Here is a 20,369-nt window from a genome sequence, read left to right as displayed (position 1 = left end):
ATTGTTTTAAATGTAAGAATGCTTGATGTGTTTCTTTTATTGTTTTGACTATTTAGTGAATTTACGTTTTGTTTGTTTTTGAATTTCCACCACTTTTAATATGAAAAAATGAGTAAATAAAAGAGTATTAAAAATGAATTTTTATGGGGAAAAAAGATGAAATGTTTTTAATTTTTAAAAATATTTATAATAAAATTGTTTGACACATTAATTCGATAAAAATACGAACAATGAAGTATTAGTATGAAATTGAAGGCATACTATGAAGTGTAAACTTGGAAACCCAAAGTTTTATATTTTTTACTGTTTAATTTGTTTTTAAAAATGAATGTTTTTGTAATATATAAATAAAATTTGTACTACAACCTTTTTTTTTGTTCTTTTTTGTTATTTGGTAGCATTTTAGTACCAAAGTAAATAATGATAAATAAGAAAGGATGTTATACTTACATGCTTTTTCTGATTGCTGAAGTATTAACCTTTTTGACAATTCAATATGTTCGTAGGCAACGCTGGTACTCTATACCTTGTTGCCAGAGCAGTCCGAGGATGTTTAGCATACGCATACGAGCTTAATGGTTTTTTTGTGTGGAAGAAAGGTAAGATAAAAAAAAGAAGAGAATATTCATATACATTTACCGTTACACTTTTATGGCTTAGTCGGTCTGAGTATATAGAACAAACAATACAAGTTAGCCATCACCCACGGTGATCTTATCTGCAAAAAGAACTCACCAAACGATCTCTGCCAATGCTCTTTTCCACAACCTTCAGTGTCTTCTAGTTTCTCCTATACACTATAAATTCATAAACTCTTATTTATTTTTAATATAAGGTTTTGCAACACAGAGGTTGAATACTTGGTATGTTGTTTTTGAAAAAAAAAAAGAAGAAAAAAAGCCTGTTTGTAGGTATGTTGGGTTAAAATCCAATAACACAAAACATACTTATAATAAACAAATAAGGATTTTTTAATACTCTTTCAATTATAATTAATGGAACATGTATACAAATAAACCCCTTGATGTTAGGATGTACTTTTACTAGGAAAACCTTACTTAATCTAACCAATGCACACTTACTAGTTACGTGAAATCAAGATGTGGAAACGGTCTCAAAACAAATTTGTGGCTCCAGCCCAAAAACGTAAATGTTAAAATTCAAATGACATTTTTAATACCAATTTATATTTGTTATCCGTGCCTAAAACCTAAAAGCAAGCAAGAGAAGCGCATTTCAATCTATTTATACTTTTTTTTCTTATAAAATTCACTCCACGAGTCTAACTGTGGAAGAATTAAGCTAGGAAAATCTCAAAAAAAAGTCAAAAGCATTCAAATGGGGATAAAATCAAATTTTATTTGTATATATATATTTTATTTGTTATCACTTATTCACTTTAGTGCATCGCAAACATTTGAGATTTAATACCAACCGACAATAGAAGGGTAACAAAATATGTGGTGCAGTTTTTGAATTTGTAGTCCAGATGAAATATCACAATATTCTCATGTCTGCACAACAATGTAAAATATTTTTTCATTAATTTATTTATTTTAAAGAAGGCACCAGTATATTTGAGATGTTATTCACAAAAATATATTTATCTCGATCATTAACACTTAATATATTTCCATTCTTGTGATTTAAACAATTAAAATATTTTCTTCCATTATGACTTCCATGTATATAATAAAATAATTTGAACAGCCTTTGTTTTTAAATCACTATCGATTTTTATACAGAAAAAAGAAAGTAATCACCAAAATATCCCGGAAGGAGTTTGGATTGCCAAGGAAGCCACAGCAAATCACTAAGAACAATGTGACAAATATTTTTCAAACTCCTTGCCGTCGAAAAAAGTTTTTATTCAAGACCGAATCCTTCAGCATTTGAGATTGCGATGATCAGCTTTTCCCTTAGGGCCTCTTTGCTCTCGTACTGCGGCAGGATGAGCTGGTTGAAGCACGTATGAGCCTCAGGGAGATTTCCAGGATCCTGGTTTGTCCTTGTGACTTTAAAAGTCATTTCGCCCATACCTCCGACTGGAACTCTGTCACTTCCAGTTGTAAACAGGAGAAATTTCTTTTTCAGATCATCATCCAATGATATCAAAACATCCCAGAAATCACTACAAACAAACCAAAAAATTTTGAGCTATTTTCTCATGTTTTATTGAAATAAAGTATTAACGTACATTATCAATGGCTGTTCAGGCTTGTAGCCATCGTATTCTGTCACTTTCCTCAATTCATTTAAATCTAGCGTGGGAGATCCACAAACTAACATTTCAACCTCTTCAGGCCTCAGCATCTTTAAAACAAAATGAACACTAGGTGACAATCTGTATCACAAATCCAGATTTGTCTTACTTACAATTAGAGCATTTGATGCACACACACTGTGGAAGCCCAGGTAGAACGCCCTGAACTGTTCATAAATGGCTGTGTTCAACACCCAATCTAGATACAAACTCACATAATCTTTTCTGTTTGTGTTTGTAACGGGTATGTTGTCCCCAGAAGGTTTTAACATGAAAGTCTTCACCTCTCCATATTCTTCGAGTGAGACCTGTGACATTAAGAATTATTTTCAAACTACAAGCAGTGTACTTGTGACTCACCTGAAAATTCATGCACATGTCCTCTTCAACATTACCCTCATAAGCAAGCAAGTTTTTCAGCCCTTGTGCAACATCCTAAAATAAAAATACGACGATAAATAAATATAGATTTAGTATTTGTTTGTTTTAAATTAATAGAAGGCAATATAACTTTGATAAACAATAAGTAATTTTTTCTTTCCTGAAGAAGCTTACCGGCAAAATTTCAGCCAGGTCATCTATCGTTGGATTGCGCACCATTCCAACGCCACTCGTGTCTACAGGTGGCACCACTGGAGGCGACAAGAGCTTCCTGTAGCAGATTGATGGAAAATGCAGGTCCAAAATTATCGAGTTGTAGACAGCCAGACCCATTAAAACACCTGAAAAAAACCTTTGTAAGATGTGTTGGCAGTGGGGCAGACCTCGGTCTTATCTATCCAGCCACTGAGGTTGGGCTCGAGGAGCTACCAACAGTTAGGTCATTTCAACCCCCAATGTTATCAGTCTCTAGATCCAAACCCACTGACACTATCACTCGTTCTTATATACAATACTGCTAGGTTAGGGTGGTGGAGTATGTGATATTCCTCTATCACCCTTTACATCTATTTTAAAACTAACCTAATTGAGGGTCAATGGGGACTCAATATTCCACCATTGGCCCTCTCACACTACACATTCTTGTCAAAAATAATTCACTCTCAACACGCACTAGGGGACACAAGCTATAAGAACTTTTTATACAATAAAACAATCTTGTTTATTCCAAGAATCGGAACACAGGATCCAAATACTTGCTGCTCTGCTCCAACACAATTCTCATGTCAGCTGACAATCTGCCTATATGAAGCCAAGGAATTGCACCCTTCAATGAGGTGGGACTCATCCTTTTTTTGCACACCGGACATATACATAAGCTTTGGCTCAAAATAAGTGTGTCAACCTCACATTGCCTATTCTTAACCAGGTGAGGATGCCCCTGCTTCTACAAGTCAGGTCCTCTGAGGGCCAACTATCAACAGTAATCTTGATATGGGGAAGCTTCTCTGCTGATCTGTCTCGCTGTCACTGTCGCTTTCTTTTAATTATGTTTTTATTGCATTTTGCATCAGGGACTGGAACAAAGTTGCAAAGTTTGGACGTTGGGACATCCTGGCTTTAGCCACCTTTTCATTATCCTCCAGACCAGATACCCAGAAAACAACCATCATTTTGCCAGCATTGACCCATCTCTTGGTGTCTATATAACAAGAGCACAATGAAAGGGATGATGGAGGATCTGTGGCAAACTGCAGTAACCACACCGAGGACAAAGCCACCATTCTCTTGAATCACCTCAAACGCATGCCAAATTGCATACAATTCTTGAGGGTAAGCTGATCTCTCTGAGCAGCACAGGCTGGCCAAAGGACTTGTTCTAAATACCATGGAGGCCGCTACTAGAGCATTTCGAGCCTTTGCAGTGTCCGTGAATCAACCTCACATGGCCAATTGGGTGAGGATGATTCCTCTTCTTAGGTGAATCCTCCGAGGTCCGCGTACCAACAATGCTATTGATATGTGAGAGCTTGTCTGCTTACCTAGCCCACTGCTCTTTCATTTCCTTTTAATCATGCTTCTAATTACATTTTTAGCATTACAGTGGTTATGTAAGCAGTTGGATCACAGCTTTAGCCATCTTATCCACTTATTTTATGAGTCTGGTGATCCAGACAACCACCACTGTTTTTCCCATTTAAAAATACTATTTTATTTTAAAATACGATTGGACTCTTCTCTGAGTAGTAAATAAAGGAAATCATGTAAACTAACCGATTAAATTGTATTCCCTCAGATTCCCCTCCTGGTCGGTACTGAACCAGTAGCATCTGGAATGAGGGTGGTAAACGAACATGCCATAGTCAGGGTGGAAGATTTGCCGTATTAATAGGAGAAACCATTCTTTCGTCAAGCCTCCCATGTCCAGACCAGGTTCGCCAATGAAGGACACTTTTAACTTTTTTTTAAGATCCTTTTGCTTGCTTGCAATCTGCAATATCAAAATTCATTATTAAAAAGTTAGTCCAAGTATGGATAAGGATTTTAACTTTTTATTTCTAGCTTCTTGAACTGTTAATAACTTTTTAATTATATTCCTAGTTTTAGTAAGACATTGGATAATTTTTATAGTAATATTTTTATATTTAAGTTTAAATTAATAATATTGTTCTAAAATTTGACTGGAATTAATATAACATATTACTATATATACCTCATTAAGAGAATCGCAGACTAGATGTGCCCTTCTTACAGTGATATTCAGGAAGAATATGTCGATTTGGGGGGCCTGGTGGCGTGCAACTTTTGCGACAAGAGATCTTCTAGCTGTGAGGATCATTTGTTGTTCAGAATCCTTGAATTAAAAATGAATTAATAAATAATAAATTAAAAATTAATGCGACAAAATTTAAAAACCTTGGTTAAGATTATCCGCTTGGCTACAATGCTCAAAATGAAAGGGTACTGGCAGTACGAAAACTGGCCTGGCCTCTGGGGCGTTTGCCAGCTGAAATAGTCTTGCATGAGATCCATGTGGTCGAGCGCTGAGTTGTAGAATTCCACGTAGTCTAGCAATGGCGGACTCGAAGCGTTGTTTGCCGCGTCTGAAAATTAATATGGTACAATCAGAACAGCTCTTCATCATAGACGGAAAATATATAATTTACTTATTAAGGCTAAAGTCTTTGTTGCTGTTGGAATCCACCATCTCGTCTTGTTCAAAGGTGGGAGAGATTTGTCTCCAGGGGGAAATTGCCTTATTGTTATAAATTGAATTATATTTCTCACTATCGCCCTTATCCTTTCAACCTCAAGTCTGAAAACAGTTTTTTAAATTTGTCAAATTTCATCAAAGACATAGTATATAAGGATCTCTAGTAAAAATGAAGAATATAAATAAAAAGTAGGTTTATTGGCAATAAAATAATTTAAAAAAAGAAGACATTTATAATTATTATAAAAATAATGCGATAGGACAAAAATGTAAGGATGTACATTCTCTCTCTCTCTCTCTCTCTCTCTCTCTCTCTCTCTCTCTCTCTCTCTCTCTTTTACAATTTTCAGTGTACAGTTTTTATTTGTAGTTAAAATTACCAAAGTTTTACATTTCCATATTGCTGATTAAATTTAAAAAATATTTGTTAATATGTTCACAGTTATTCAACCCGTATAGAAGAGGGCAGGACCTTGTAAGGATTGTGCAATGCATTAACAAATAAATGTGCATTCCTCGGCAATTTTCATCAAACAATATGCAAACAATGTTCCATTTGTTTCCAATTTCTTAGTAAACTGACCTTATCAAAATTAAAAAACTTTACTGTGTAAAATCCTAAAATTTAACAATATGTATTTATGGGCTGTATGAAATTGATGCATTTTGAAGCAAATTGAAAATAAATACAACCAAAAGTATGACAATGATATGCCAAAAAAGTGGTTTATTAGTTCCCTTATATTATTAATAAGTTAAGAGACCTACTGCTAATATATTCCTTTATTTAAAATATATATATACAAAAAAAGGATTGAAAGAAAAGTTTGTATGTACATGCTATCATAAAGCTCTATTTTTTTGTAACTTTTTATTTATTTTAATACAATATTTTAGAATACAAAAAGAATTGTTTTGTACAACTAACTGCTCAAGTATTGTTAAAAGATTAAATATTAAACAAAATAAACAATTATCTATTGTAATCCACTTATTCAAATCAAAAATAAATACTTAATCATTATACTTCATGAACACTGGTATTTAGGCTATTTTTTCCTCATTGCAATAAAATTGATTAGGTCATTTATCTTGAGAAGAAATGTTTTGATTATGACACCTATTTGTTTAGGAAGTGAATTATTTATAAATGGTCGTTGTCCCAAGTAAATTTTTAGTCGGTGAGAGAACAATGGAGTGTCTGAAAGTGTTAATTTTTCTTCTTGTGATTACTTCCACATACGGAGCCCCTATTTACAAAGAGCCCAGTACGCACACTGATGATCTTCTTGAACAGGAGCAAGCGAGTGAAGGCGTAATACCTATACAGAGAAATCAGCGGTATCTTCAACCCGAAATGACAGTTGAAGTCGTCGATTTGATGAACGAACCAACAGGCAGGTCGAAATTTCCACCATCGGCAGGATCTGGACATAGCCTGCTGTTGGAGTTGAAAAAGAATATCCCTCTTGTTCCACCATTAAAGCTGGGATTGCACAAACCTGCAGCAGGAGGAGGCGACAAGCTCAATTCTGATTGCAAAACATCACATTTGGGTTTACCACTTTTGGCCGGCTTACAACAACTCGGTCTCACTTTGTCTCCAAAACCTACCACTTATTCGGCTCAGCCTGAGCAAAACGTGAATCAAGCCCCGCATGTTCAACAAGTTCAGCAAGTTCAGCAAGCTCAGGGCGAATATCCTCAACCGCAATTTTACCACGCGCTGCCCCCAGTGTCTCACATCCCGGTCTCTTGGGAAACGTACATAACTGAAGAAGAAAAGCCCCATGTCCATTATGCCACAGTGCCCTACATCAATGGATACAAACTGGCGCCTGTCTACACAGAGAAGAAAATCGAACTGAAAGAATATGTCAATCAACATGGGGACAACCACCACTTCATCAGCCCGTACCCAGTGCCATACCCTCATGACCATCATGTAAAATCAGATCAAGAAGTTCAAACCGGAAGGACTGCAGGCGGATTCATCCCTTCAGAACTTCAACAACCATACGGTCTTGACATCAACATACAAAACCATCAGATAATGGCAAGAAATGGAAAACATCAACCGACCAACTTCTCAGAACAGGCATACAGTGACATGATAAGGACGGCTAAGCAATTTTTCGAACAATCTCAAATGCTTAATCCTAAAATTAATGATTTTAATAGTACTCATGCAAGAAATTAATTATTTTTGTTAAACATTTGTTTTATTAATTTTGTATTTTTGTAAATATAATTTATATTATCTTTTCACTTATTACTTATTTTGGCTATCTCTTTTTTATCTATGGTTAAAGGGTTTACATCAATAATCAATGACAATCATGTTTAAAAAATAAATAAAAAGAAAAATAAAAAAGAAAGAAAAAGGATTGTTAGAATTATGGCAATTTCAAACATGATTATTTGAAAAAATTCTTTCTTTCTTATTTTTTAATGATAATTTATTTAAATAAATCAAATATTTTTTTAAAAAGTTGTAAAAAAATGAGCATTACAGCAGAAAAAAATAAGTAACAATCATCAACTAGTATGTTCCATTTGAGTAAAAAAGACACAGATAGCAGTAATTACGTTGAATAGTAAAAAAAATCAAGGCAATTTATTAATTAAGCAATTGGCTATAATATTTCAACTCATTAATTGCCATTTGTTTTTTTTTTCTGTCTTGTTAGATAGGATTAGTTTTTCTAATTTACACTTTTATTTACGTCTTTTACAAAGTCAAACTAATATTGCTATAGATCATTGGGTGCTTCATGAAATTTACTAATTTATTTAACAAAGTAGATGAGAAAATTTAAAAATTGACGGATACCTAATTGAGTTAATTAATTTTTGTAAGATGTTAAGAAATGTTGAACTATTTGACTGCAGTTTCAACATCATTCGACAGGCCAATCTGTCTATCCCTGATTTATTTCTGAGTGAAATCATTTAATAATTGTAGCAATTTCAAAAGACAAAGATCAATCTTTACAATACAATTTTTACAATTATCAATGTATATTATTGAATTTTTGTAATTGCATTGATTTCTTAAAGACTGTTATTTGGTGATATTTTATGAAGACTGAATGATCGACCCACAGCACAAAGATTATGTTGATTAAGAATCATGTAAGGTCTGATCCTTCATATCCTATGAAGGATATGATCCTTCATATCCTATGAAGGATATGATCCTTCATCATCTTCTTTTTTTTTCATAAACTTAACATATGGACGACAAAGTAAATACCTTCATTTAAATGGCTTTTACTGAAAATAGATTATTTCTTATTATGAAGGAAAAATGTATTTGATGAGACGCAACATAAGAATATAAAAATAAAAAATATAAAAAGTTTATATTTAGAAAAAAAATACAATAAAAAAAGACATAAAATTGTATTCCTAGAAGATTAAGTTTCCAAAGAAATGAATGTTTTATCGCTCATCGCTGGGTCTCTCCTTATTCTATTCAGCTGTGTTAAAAACCGGTTTACTTCCTCGAGAATGTTGTCTTGCTCTTGAATCTCGCTTGTCGCTCTGGGTATATTTTCATGATAGTGTTGATCAAACTGCTCACTTGGGTAAGGAATCGCATATTGGCTCGTATATGGATCTTCGGAGATGTAATAAGAGATGGCTCCAGGTATTGAAAACGCCAGAAGAAAAAATACAATCCTGCACTCCATTGTTTTGACTAATCTGTTTCGACGGTTCGGCATCTTTTATAACGCTTTTCATTTCACAACCGTTGGAATTGTGTAATTTTAAACAATGGATATGACTTAATAGAAAAACATTGAGTGGGGAAGCTCAAAACTTTTGATTCTTAAATTTAACAACAGAATAACAGTGAAAACTTACAATTGGAACCAATGAACAAGAAGTTGATGCTCAGAACTGTGAAGTCCGACAATCTGCTTTAGCAAATGAGCAAGTATTGTGTAGGAGGATTGAGCAGAGAAGACCGGGTTTTGAAGAAGTATGTATAAGGCACGGACATCGTCTTTTGGATATAAACTGCAATATTAAAAAGGAAAAATAATAATAATTTGTAGGTGAAGAAAAAAAAGTTCTCTATTAGACTTACACCCTCCCTTCTTCAAGTAAGGCATTTATTATGGACTTCAGCACTGTCTTGTGAACAATTGATGGCTGAAACATAGACTTTTGTCAGCAACCTTGAACTATCGAGTGCTTTCGATATCAATTGTCTGTTTTGTAAAGTGCAGCCGATCAATCAAATTTCATAGTTTGATATTGATGTGAAGACTGCACCTTTGTCCGTGTGAATTAATGCATGTGAACATACCATTGAGCGAAGAGCATCATTAACTGCATATACAAATTCCATCTTTAGCCCAGGGTCATCATATTTCACCGTACTGTCTTCACGTTTTATCTACCATGAAGACAAATTATTTTTAAAACAATTTTTTTCTTAAGATTTAAAAAGGCCTGGGCTCACCTTAAAAAGGGCGTTGATTTGGGCGAATGAATCGAACGAGCGCATGTAAAACCGCTGTACGGCTATGTAATTCTCGGTTTGGTGTGCTCTGCGAACGTCTTGCCTGTAAAAAATATTGGCATTGAAAAAATATATTTTACTTTAAAATCAAAAGAAAAGTTTTGGCATTTATATTTGTGATCATACTTTAAATTTTGCACAACTTCTATTCTTGTATTTTTTAATATAAGTGATTTTAAAATATAACTTTTTTGAAGAGAACAAAATGTTGTAATAACACAAAAATAAAAGAAATGATGTTACATAACCTTACATGTTAGTAAGGACATGATTTCAACATTACTTGTTCGAATGAATCTAAACTTTAAAAAATTGTTTTGTTAAATTTTAATTTATTAGAATATTCTTGGCCAATAACACAACTATTAACAATGAAAATTGTGTGATAATATTTTGGACTTGCTCAAGTTTTATGCAACTTTTTTAGATCTAGGCAAATGTGATTAACAAGCACTCCTTTTCAGAATTGGTATTATAAAATGTACATTTTAAAATATTAAAATGTAGATAAGATTAATAAAAAATAAATAAAATAGAGTAAAAAAAATCTGATTAGTATTCTGGACAGGACATGATACAGTTAAATAACACCTTAAAATGACACCATCATCACATGACCAATGATGATTATTTCTTGAAGAGGCAGTTAACAGAACATATCCTACACAACTTCAATAGCTAGACAAATGCTACGGTGCCTAGGAAAGGCCATACCGTACAATATAAAACTAGATATCATAATCTTCTAGGAAATCCATTAGCAGAGGTATTCCTATGACTCCAAATAGAACGAAAAATCATGTTATATTCTGCTCCGTTACACCAACTCTTCTTGGTAAGATCAAAAATGTTTTGATCAAGTTCAATAAATATCGAGTCAAAATATTTAGATTAATTTTAAAGAAATCGTGAGATGCGGTCTGGTGTGATGTAGGTTTCAGAAAAACATTTTCTTTATCGTGCCAACGTTTCGATCTTTATTGAGATCATCTTCAGGGCCTGGGATTTAAAAACATTGTTTAAATTTGACAAAAACATCTAGTATGTGGAAAAAAGAGAATTTATACAATGCAAAAAAATTATTTTTTTATATTCAATCAAAGTATTCTACTCCCTCAAAGTGTTTGTTTTCTGCATAATTGTGGCATTCTTGCATGTCTTGTGGCACTCTCAACATGACATGCAAGAATGGCCCAATTACTCAGAAAACAAACACTTTGAGTGAGTAGAAATACTTTGAATATAAAAATATTTTTTTTTTGCATTATATGAATTAACTTTTTCCACATCCTACATGTTTTTGTTAAATTTAAACAATGTTTGTAAATCCCAGGCCCTGAATATGATCTCAATAAAGATTGAAACATTGGCACGATAAAGAAAATGTTTTCTGAAACCTACATCACACAAGACTGCATCTCACAATTTCTGAATAATCTTCGACAAACAGTCACTAATCACCACATATTAATTTTACACAAAAATCAGGACTAAAGTTCTTAAAGAAAACCATTTCAGCACTGAACAAGAACTGAACTAGGCTTAGAAGCAATTTCTGAGCAGTTTCTCAAGACAGTTTTAATAAGAAGGCTTAAAAAAAATATTTTAAAAAATACATTTATTGTTCTTTATTGAAAAGTTACTTTAGCTATTTGATAGAAAATTTTGGCTCTTAAAATTAAAAGGAAGGCAAGAATATTTGATTATTGTACAGTCTGCAAATTATTCTGATGAGCTTGGGAAATACATAAGCTAGAATTGCAGATCTATAATTATCTAAGAAATATTTTAAAAAAATCGAAATTAAAAAAAAATGTTTTCTAATGATCTTTTGTTATGAATGAATTCTATAATCAAGTAATTTGTGGTTCAATTTTTAATTTCGCATTTATATTACTTTCATAACAGAAGCAGAACACTCAAATTTAACAGCAAATCAAATATGTTTAGAAATATAGTGTGAAAAACCAGGGATAAGGCCAATTTGAAAGAAAAGAACACAATGAGTTTCTTCCTCAGACTATGCGGAATATAAATCATTAGATCATCAGGACATGTACTTACAGTTATTAAAATTATGGTTTCAAACAGCGAATTTAAGCAGATGTTTATATTTTTTAACCTTTTAAAATATTAATAATAGTTCCAAAGTTATAATGAAAAGGATATATTTTTTGAAAGTATGATGAAGGAACCAAGTGTTTTCTATATGTTAAAATGGCCTGATTTGTCAATAGAAAATTATAATCATGTATATTTATGTCCTTGTCGATCTAATTTCATTTATTTTAAGGTTTCAATGAGGTAATTTAATCTCTAAATTTGTCGAGATGTCAAGATGGTCACTCTAATTGCATCTGTCAAATCAGTAATGCACTTTTTAATTTTTTTAAAATCTTCAAGTAATATTTCCTGATAAAAAAGAGTATAATTTAAATTTTGGCACACAGTAAATGTAAATTTGCTTAAAGTCAGAGAATCTTTTTATTCTCTTCTATAGTTCTATAATATAATCATTTCAAATTTCAAATTTATGTATATATTTTAATAATGTCTTTTCGAATCATGTAAATTGTTATACTTTAAAACATTATTTGTATTTTAATCTAGCACTGTTTAGAACTGATCATAATTTATGAAAAAGTTACAAAATTTAAAACATTAATTAAGAAAAAAACAGTTGAAAATGTATATTTTTATTAATTATATTAATAATGAATTTTTTATATTGCACAATATATAAAAAAGTATTATTTAAACGTTATTGTTAGTCAAATATGAGGAAATATGAGATATAGAGCTAAAAAGGTCGAGTCAGAGAATCTCTATAAGAATTCTCTTCTTTAATATAATCAATCATTTCAGCTTTAAAAGTTTATGTATATATTTTAATAATGGTTACAAGATTTCTTTTCAAATCATGTAAATTGTTGAACTTTAAAACAATTTGTATTTTAATGTAACACTGTTTAGAACTGATCATAATTGATGAAGAAGTTACAAAATTTAAAACATAACTGAGAAAAAACCCTTGAAAATTTATATATACATTAATTATATAAATAATAAATTTTTCATATTGGACAAAAAATGTTATTTAAACGTTATTGTAAGTCAAGTATGGGGAAATATTAGGCATAGAGCTAAAAGGCTAGTTCCTAAAGGGATCAGACTGAATTGCGGGGGGCCGAGCTCCTGCTCTATCCTGGGCTCCTGCACTCGATTTTGCGAGATTTAAGAGACGACGACTACCTTAGCCCAGAGGGGGATGATAAAACGGGTAGCCCTTACAGTTTCCACCCCCTACATCCCTTGCCATCAGAAAACAGCCCCTCGGCTTCTTGGAAAACCACCCCTTCGAATCCTTTTGACAATTGGCCTAAAACGGCCCCTTTTGTTGACAATTTTTTTTTGGCATGTTATGAGCTAAGAAAGATTATTTCCGCCCGTTTCCTCTCAGTTTCGAAAAAAAACCCCACTCTCTTTTTTTGAAAACGAAAAATTTTCTATTTCTGACATTTTGATTAAAAAAACAAAAAAACAACAACAACATACAAGTCAAACTTAATCAAACACAAATAAAAAAGTTTTTTTAAAATTCCTTTCTTTCTTTTATTATTTTATTTTATTTTTTTAATTTTATGGGGTTGCCTCTTTTTAGCGTTGTGACGCCTGAAAGAAATATCAGGAGAACAGGAAAGGCCAGGAGCTAAGAATACAATTCTATTAGGTTTTGTGCTCACTTGCGTGTCTTTTATTTAACCAGGTGACACATCTTATCAGAAGAAAATGTACAATAAAAAAAGTATTTTTTATGTGTGTATACGTAAATAAATAAATTAATACAACGCGCGCGCGCGCGCGTGTGTGTGTGGTATTTAGTGACCTTTGATTAATGATTATTTAGAGATCGTGAGATGCGGTCTGGTATGATGTAGGTTTAAAAAAATATTTTCTTTATCGTGCCAACGTTTCGACCTTTATTGAGATCATCAGTGCTCAAAGTGTGTGTTTTCTGTGTAGATGTGTCATTGCTGTGTGTCGTACGGTCATTGCTGTGGGCCACTCTCAACACGTCATACAGCAATGACACATCTACACAAAAAACACACACTTTGAGCCCTGAAGAAGATCTTAATAAAGAGATCATTCATGTTCTATGGATGTGTTGTTTAACTATTTGTTTATTTTCCATAATAACTAGGTATAAAGGTTAGTAGTTGACTTAAAAACATAAACACATTAATAACTTGTAAACAACATAATAATTGTAATTGTAAAATAATTCATTTTTACTCAAATTTATTGTTTCGTCGCAGAAACCAATTTAAAAAAAAATTACTCACTCGACAAGAGCCTTTTCCAGAACCATCTTGTCGTGTGAGTAATTAGTTTTATTAAATTGGTTTCTGCGACGAAATAATAAATTTGGGTAAAAAATGAATTATTTTTTCCTTAAAAGCACGGTTTTAAGTTGAGAAGATTGCTCGGGCAGATGCTTTGGCCATACAGAACCCTGGGTGTGCCCTCCGTTGGTCTACAGCGGTTTAGAGCTACCGGAAGTCTCGATTGAAGAGAAGGTAGTGGTCGACCGCGATGTATGATAGAGAGGATAGTTTTATTGCTCTACGGAACCGTCATTTAACGGCTTCTTTGATAGGTAGCCAACTCCAAACGATTGAGCTTTAAAACAATCATCAGAAGGCTTCGAGAGAATAGAAGCATCGGGTAGGAAGATTCGCATTCGCAAATCAGCATGGGGGGACTGTTCTTTTCACAGATGAGTTTCGGTTTGGTTATGGCAATCAGATGACCGGGACCAAAATAATTTACTATAAATGTAAGAATGAAATTTCGATGCCCCCAACCCTAACCCTACCTAACCTTACTCTAATACTAACCCTAACCGTACCTAAGTTAATTTAGCCTAACCTTAACTTAATCCAAACCCAACCAAGTGACGAGAAGATAGTCACGCAAAAAAATTCGAGCATCCAGCCCAAAAACATATCCATGTTAAAATTTCTTCACAGTTGAATGGGAAAACGAACGTGCCATTGCTCCACTACACTAAATATCCATCAATATTCAATTATCTATCAAAAAATCTCCACTACACTATGTCCCCATTTTTTCAGTGCTTTTCGCAATGTTTTATTAGATTAAATCTTTTTTCGTTTGTGCAATTTTTATTAATGTTCTGAGTGTTATTATTATTATTTTACGAGGGTTCGCAACAGCAGATATCATATAAACCCTCAGGGTGCCGTTGTTTTTGAAAAAAATCCCATTTGTAAGTATGTTGGGTTCGAATGCAGGACCGCTGGATTCGAACCCCAGACCTTTACCTTACAGTGATGAGCGTCGTGTCAACGCCTAATCCGTTGCGGCCAATGATGCCCCTGTGCTGAGCTATTAAAATCACAAAGGTGAATATATAGTATAGGTCAAAAGTTTTATCATAATTGACAAGAAAATCAGGCAAGAATTAATGCTGTTATGGTCAGCACACTACTCGCTCTAGACTTGTACATGAACATACTTTAGCAAAACAGCTAACATGTATCTTAGATGACCTAAAATTGACGGAGGAATCAGATGTGGTATATCAAGGTGACTCAATTGTTTGACAAGATTTTGTCAATTAAGCCGATGAATAGCGAAGCGTTGACACGGCGCTCATCACTGTAAGGTAAAGGTCCCGGGTTCGAATCCAGCGGCCGTGCATTCAAACCCGACATACTTACAAATGGGTTTTTGCACCCTGAGGGTTTATATGACCTCTGCTGTTGCGAACCCTCGTATAAAAGGAAAACATATTATGTTGATTCTGTCCATTTATTTATCCAGTAGTCACGTGGAAAGATAAATCAATCAGGTATTGAAACAACGGACCGGAACCTAGAAGACCACCTTTGAGGAGAATTTTTTACCGTCAACTGCTTCCTGAGAACGAATCGGCCAATTGCATTTTGAAATGATCGTCTAAACTGTCCAGTGGCAGGAAGTTATCAATAAAAACAGCCATAAATTTGTCACACGTTATGTATTATTTCTAATAATCCACAAAATATTTAAAGATTATTTATGCCCAACCCAGACATATTCAATACACCAAAGAACTAATTTTCTACAGTTACTACGTTGGCTTGTTTTATTCGGTAATAAAACCGATTATTCTCTGATTCGTTAAGGCTTTTAGTGAGCTTGCTTCTTGAAACTTGATGATCGCCCGTGTCCCATCACCAGGGCCAAGATGACGGAAAAGAATAATTTTGACTCGTTTGACGCCAGAAAAGAATGCAAATAATTTCAACGCCTTGCTTACAATTAAGTGTTTTGCCTGTCGCCAGGCAACGTTGACTAGGTCGTTCGATTTGACCCACAAATCACTCTTGGGCACCTACAGAACTATCACCTAGCTGCAGAAAAACCGGAAGCGCCACGCATTTTTTAAAATTATGGATAGAAAATAGACACTTCTATTCGATTGTAAATTTCACCTTGAATTGTTTTTAGAAACGTGTTAATATAAGTGATGACGAGATAAGATAAGCGAAACATAGCGGACATCTTAAAAAATATAGGTTTTTACTATACGAACTAACAGGGTTTGCAAGTTTTTATAGGTGCAACCGTAAACGTTCTGAAATGTCAAGGCAAAGCTGGATAATTCCGACCATTTGTAATCCAGAGCCAATTACTATTTCTAGGAGCTCATGCGTAACTGTTAAAAAGAAGAAAATATAAACGATGATAAAATCATTAAAAAAAGGGCCGGGGTACCAAAATGTTTGATGGTACCTACATCGTCTTGGTGAATCAGGAATCAGATAAATTATAGAGATTCAGGTTTCTATGAGAGATCTGAGGGCGTTCAATTCAAAATCATTAAAAAAGATGTCTATTTAATTAAATCATTTTTAAGGTTTTACGTAATATATAATTATTATGTGATTAAAATAATTTTTTATTATAGCATTTTTGATCGGCTAAGATGGTTTTCATAATATTAAAGATAAACATCTACAAGTTGGGACTGTTACGAAATTCCCATTCTGTAAGTTCATTCGCCTTGTTCTACCGTCGCCCAGTAGTTTAAAAACATTTTCCTGTTGTTTAATTTCGAAGGCCGAAAAATATTTTATTGAGATGAAAACCGTTGAAGGATACTTTGTTGTGTGGACACGACGAATTTCCTGAAAATGCAATCTACCGTGAAAATAATGTCTGATGTTTGTTGATACTTTGTTTATTCACGCGTTGCTAATAATTTCAAAAAAGATTATTATTTTCATTTGCAATATTGCATTTTTAGCCAGGTGATCGAAATATTTCTTCTAGTTTGAGGTGGGGATGATGCCTATGCATTCATTTGTTATAAATTATTTTTTTAAGTCTTTTGAAAGGTCATAATGCTAAAAACAGACTATTGTACATTAAATCGTACACAAAACATTGAAAAGATAAACGCTTATAAAATGTATTAAAACTGGTCTTAATATAATATAATAGCTGTGGTTCATTTAAACGTTCTGAGGAGTATCGTTGGGAATCGTTAGGAGCCTTCGTTCATCCTAAAAATTTATATTCGGGATTTTTTTTTTTTTTTTTGAGGGGTGCAAAGACCAAATTGTAATTCCAAAATTTTAATTTAATTTAATTTAATTAGATGGGCGACGTTTAAGCCTTTCCGTGTAGTGCATGAGGTTCCTGTAAAGTTTACTATGGGTCGGTGGAGTTTTTTAAAATTTATAACTGTTTTTATCAATTTCTTTTAAAAAAATTGAGTAAGGCGAAAAATTTGCGAGAGATTACGTTTGTGTAGTTAATGCTTATTGCATTCTTATTTTTCTCACTTATAATGACAAAAAATTTAAAAAAATGTTGGCATAGCCTGAGAGTTGAAATATTTTGCTTTATAACGGTTGTAATAACTAAATTCACTAATTTCGTGGTCCGCTTGACCAATTAACATATTATAATTAATAAAGGTTTTGAGTTGAGATAAAAAAAGTCAATGGCACGAGCGGGATTCGAACCCACGATCTTCGGCTAGATACGCCGCTGCTCTACCACTTGAGCTATCGTGACCTCGATCCACTCGGACACCAACTTCCCATCTCAACCCCACCTTTTGAGTTTTCAATGAACCTTGAGATGGGAAGTTGGTGTCCGAGTGGATTGAGGTCACGATAGATCAAGTGGTAGAGCAGCGGCGTATCTAGCCGAAGATCGTGGGTTCGAATCCCGCTCGTGCCATTGACTTTTTTATCTCAACTCAAAACCTTTATTAATAGTAATATATTAATTGGTCGAGCGGACCACGAAATTAGTGAATTAAATTATACATTTCATATTGCAATTTCCTGAAAGAAGGCCGAAAGTGATACAACACAAAAGACACATAGATCAATGTGTCTATCGACTATCTAATGACATTAAACTAAAACCTTTTTATGAAGACCTTTTCTCTAAGGCTTCCTAATAAATATTTGAACACTTAAGTAATTCAGTTTCGCTGACGTGGTTAGAAAGGTACGAGGTCGAAAGCGAGAAGTCAAACATTGACACAACCCGTCAGAAAATCCACCCGCCGGCCCATTCCACTTTAAATGGATTGGTTTAGCTGGAAGCCGACAATTATAAAGGATCCCATTTAAATGGGCGAGGTCGTCCGAGAGGCCCGAGAAGTGAAAGGCCCACGGAGGATTTCCTTTCATAAACAGAAAATCGACCCCGCGGGGCAATCGTCGGCTTTATTAGGTTTGCTTTTACTTATGCCCTGGATTCGAGAATCCGCGTCGTCAGACGACAAAGAGGGAATAGAAAAATATGAGAAAAAGGTTTGCAGACGTCAACAGAATTACACGACCTGGAAATTATGCAATATGGTTAATCAATCGGGACGAGCAACCTGTGCGCAAACCGTTTAAGCAAAAAATATTCCGATTTTATTTGTACAATAGTTTGCGTTATTTAACTTCTTCGGTGCATTTAAACTCGCCCAATTCAAGGCTATGTCCAAAATCGAAAAACTTAATTGTGGCTTGATGACATATAAATGATTATAATGGATTTATAATTCTGGTTAAATAATGAAAACGCTTATTTTTGATTTATGATAATGTATGATATGCAATGATTAGGTTATTTAAAATTTTTGGTGCGATTACTCTCGTTTAATTCAAAGATGCCAAAAAAGAGACCAACATTTCGACTTGACAGTTATAAGTAAAAAAAAAAAAAAAAAAAAAAAAAACACATATCAACAAAACTGCAAATAATGTATAATAAAATCTATAAGTTAAATATGATCAAAACTATGATCGATATATCATGAAAACAAAGTTATATAACAGAAAAACTACAATTTCCATGTCATGAAAACTAAGTAGTCATATATCATGAAATCTATAAGCTGTATATCGTAAAAGCTACATATTAGTCAAGGAACATGATATATCTGTGCGATGCGTATTTTTGGGTGGGAAGGGTTTCATGAAAATAGGGCCAGGGCGACGGTGGGAATCGAACCCACGACCGCGGTGTCGACGAGCTGAGAGTCTACCATGCTGACTGCAATTACCGTCGTCCCCAACTGCAAGTTATGAAAAGTATAATATAATATGTAGTTGTTAATGCAATATTTTTTTTATTAAATGGCCTTCAACCACTATGGGTCATTTAACAGTGTAATAAGTAAATATTCGTTCTTGTACATCATAAAAACTACAAGTTATATATCAGAAAAACTTTAAGTTATGTATCATGAAAGCTGTAAGTGGTGTAATTTACAATTAGAAGGTGTATATCAGTCAAGCTATAAATGGTATATAATAAAAACAACATCATGATAAAAGTTAATTAACTGTTATATCAAATTAGATATCATAAAAACTACGAGCTATATATCAGAAAAACTATAAGTTATATACCGCGAAAGCTGTAAGTGATATATAATCAAAACAAGAAGTTTTGTATCATGACAACTGTAAGTGATCATATCAAATTATATATCATAAAAACTACAAGCTATGTGACAGAAAAACTGTAAGTTATATATCACGACAATTACGAGTTATGTGTCATATAAATTGTAAGTTATATATTACAAAACTACGAGATGTGTAACATATAAAGCATAAGTTATATATTAAAAAAACTGTAAGTTATATATCACGAAAATTACGAGTTATGTATCATATAAATTGTAAGTTATATATTAAAAAAACTGTAAGTTATATATCACGAAAATTACGAGTTATGTATCATATAAAGAATAAGTTATATATTAAACTGTAAGTTATATATCACGAAAATTACGAGTTATGTATCATATAAAGTGTAAGTTATATATTAAAAAAACTATAAGTTATATATCATGAAAACTGAAATGCATTAAGTTATATATCATGAAAATAACAAGTTATAAATCAGAATGATTATAAGTTTTATATATGATGAAAACTGTAAGT

General features: G+C 33.1%; 1 protein-coding gene across 2 annotated transcripts in view; it reads right to left on the bottom strand.

Annotated features, from left to right (window-relative positions):
- Positions 1–1,339: 1,339 nt before the first annotated feature.
- Positions 1,340–20,369, bottom strand: part of LOC106669882 (probable E3 ubiquitin-protein ligase HECTD2) — a 41,390-nt gene continuing 22,360 nt past the window's right edge. For both annotated transcript variants that reach the window (XM_014399714.2, XM_014399713.2), the window contains 13 exons: positions 9,832–9,934; positions 9,676–9,765; positions 9,454–9,518; positions 9,228–9,383; positions 5,311–5,459; positions 5,060–5,247; positions 4,857–4,997; positions 4,418–4,634; positions 2,819–2,985; positions 2,624–2,698; positions 2,377–2,571; positions 2,198–2,313; positions 1,340–2,131 (listed from right to left, as the gene is read on the bottom strand). In XM_014399714.2, coding sequence (XP_014255200.1) covers positions 1,867–2,131; positions 2,198–2,313; positions 2,377–2,571; positions 2,624–2,698; positions 2,819–2,985; positions 4,418–4,634; positions 4,857–4,997; positions 5,060–5,247; positions 5,311–5,459; positions 9,228–9,383; positions 9,454–9,518; positions 9,676–9,765; positions 9,832–9,934 — 1,927 coding nt within the window. In that variant the 3' untranslated portion in view covers positions 1,340–1,866. The remainder of the gene's footprint in view (positions 2,132–2,197; positions 2,314–2,376; positions 2,572–2,623; positions 2,699–2,818; positions 2,986–4,417; positions 4,635–4,856; positions 4,998–5,059; positions 5,248–5,310; positions 5,460–9,227; positions 9,384–9,453; positions 9,519–9,675; positions 9,766–9,831; positions 9,935–20,369) is intronic.

The sequence above is a fragment of the Cimex lectularius genome, unplaced genomic scaffold (assembly GCF_000648675.2).
Source record: "Cimex lectularius strain Harlan isolate CLEC.00 unplaced genomic scaffold, Clec_2.1 scaffold76, whole genome shotgun sequence".
NCBI classification, from domain to species: domain Eukaryota; kingdom Metazoa; phylum Arthropoda; class Insecta; order Hemiptera; family Cimicidae; genus Cimex; species Cimex lectularius.
Note: the sequence above shows the minus strand (reverse complement) of the source record. Positions and strands in the feature narration are given on the sequence as shown.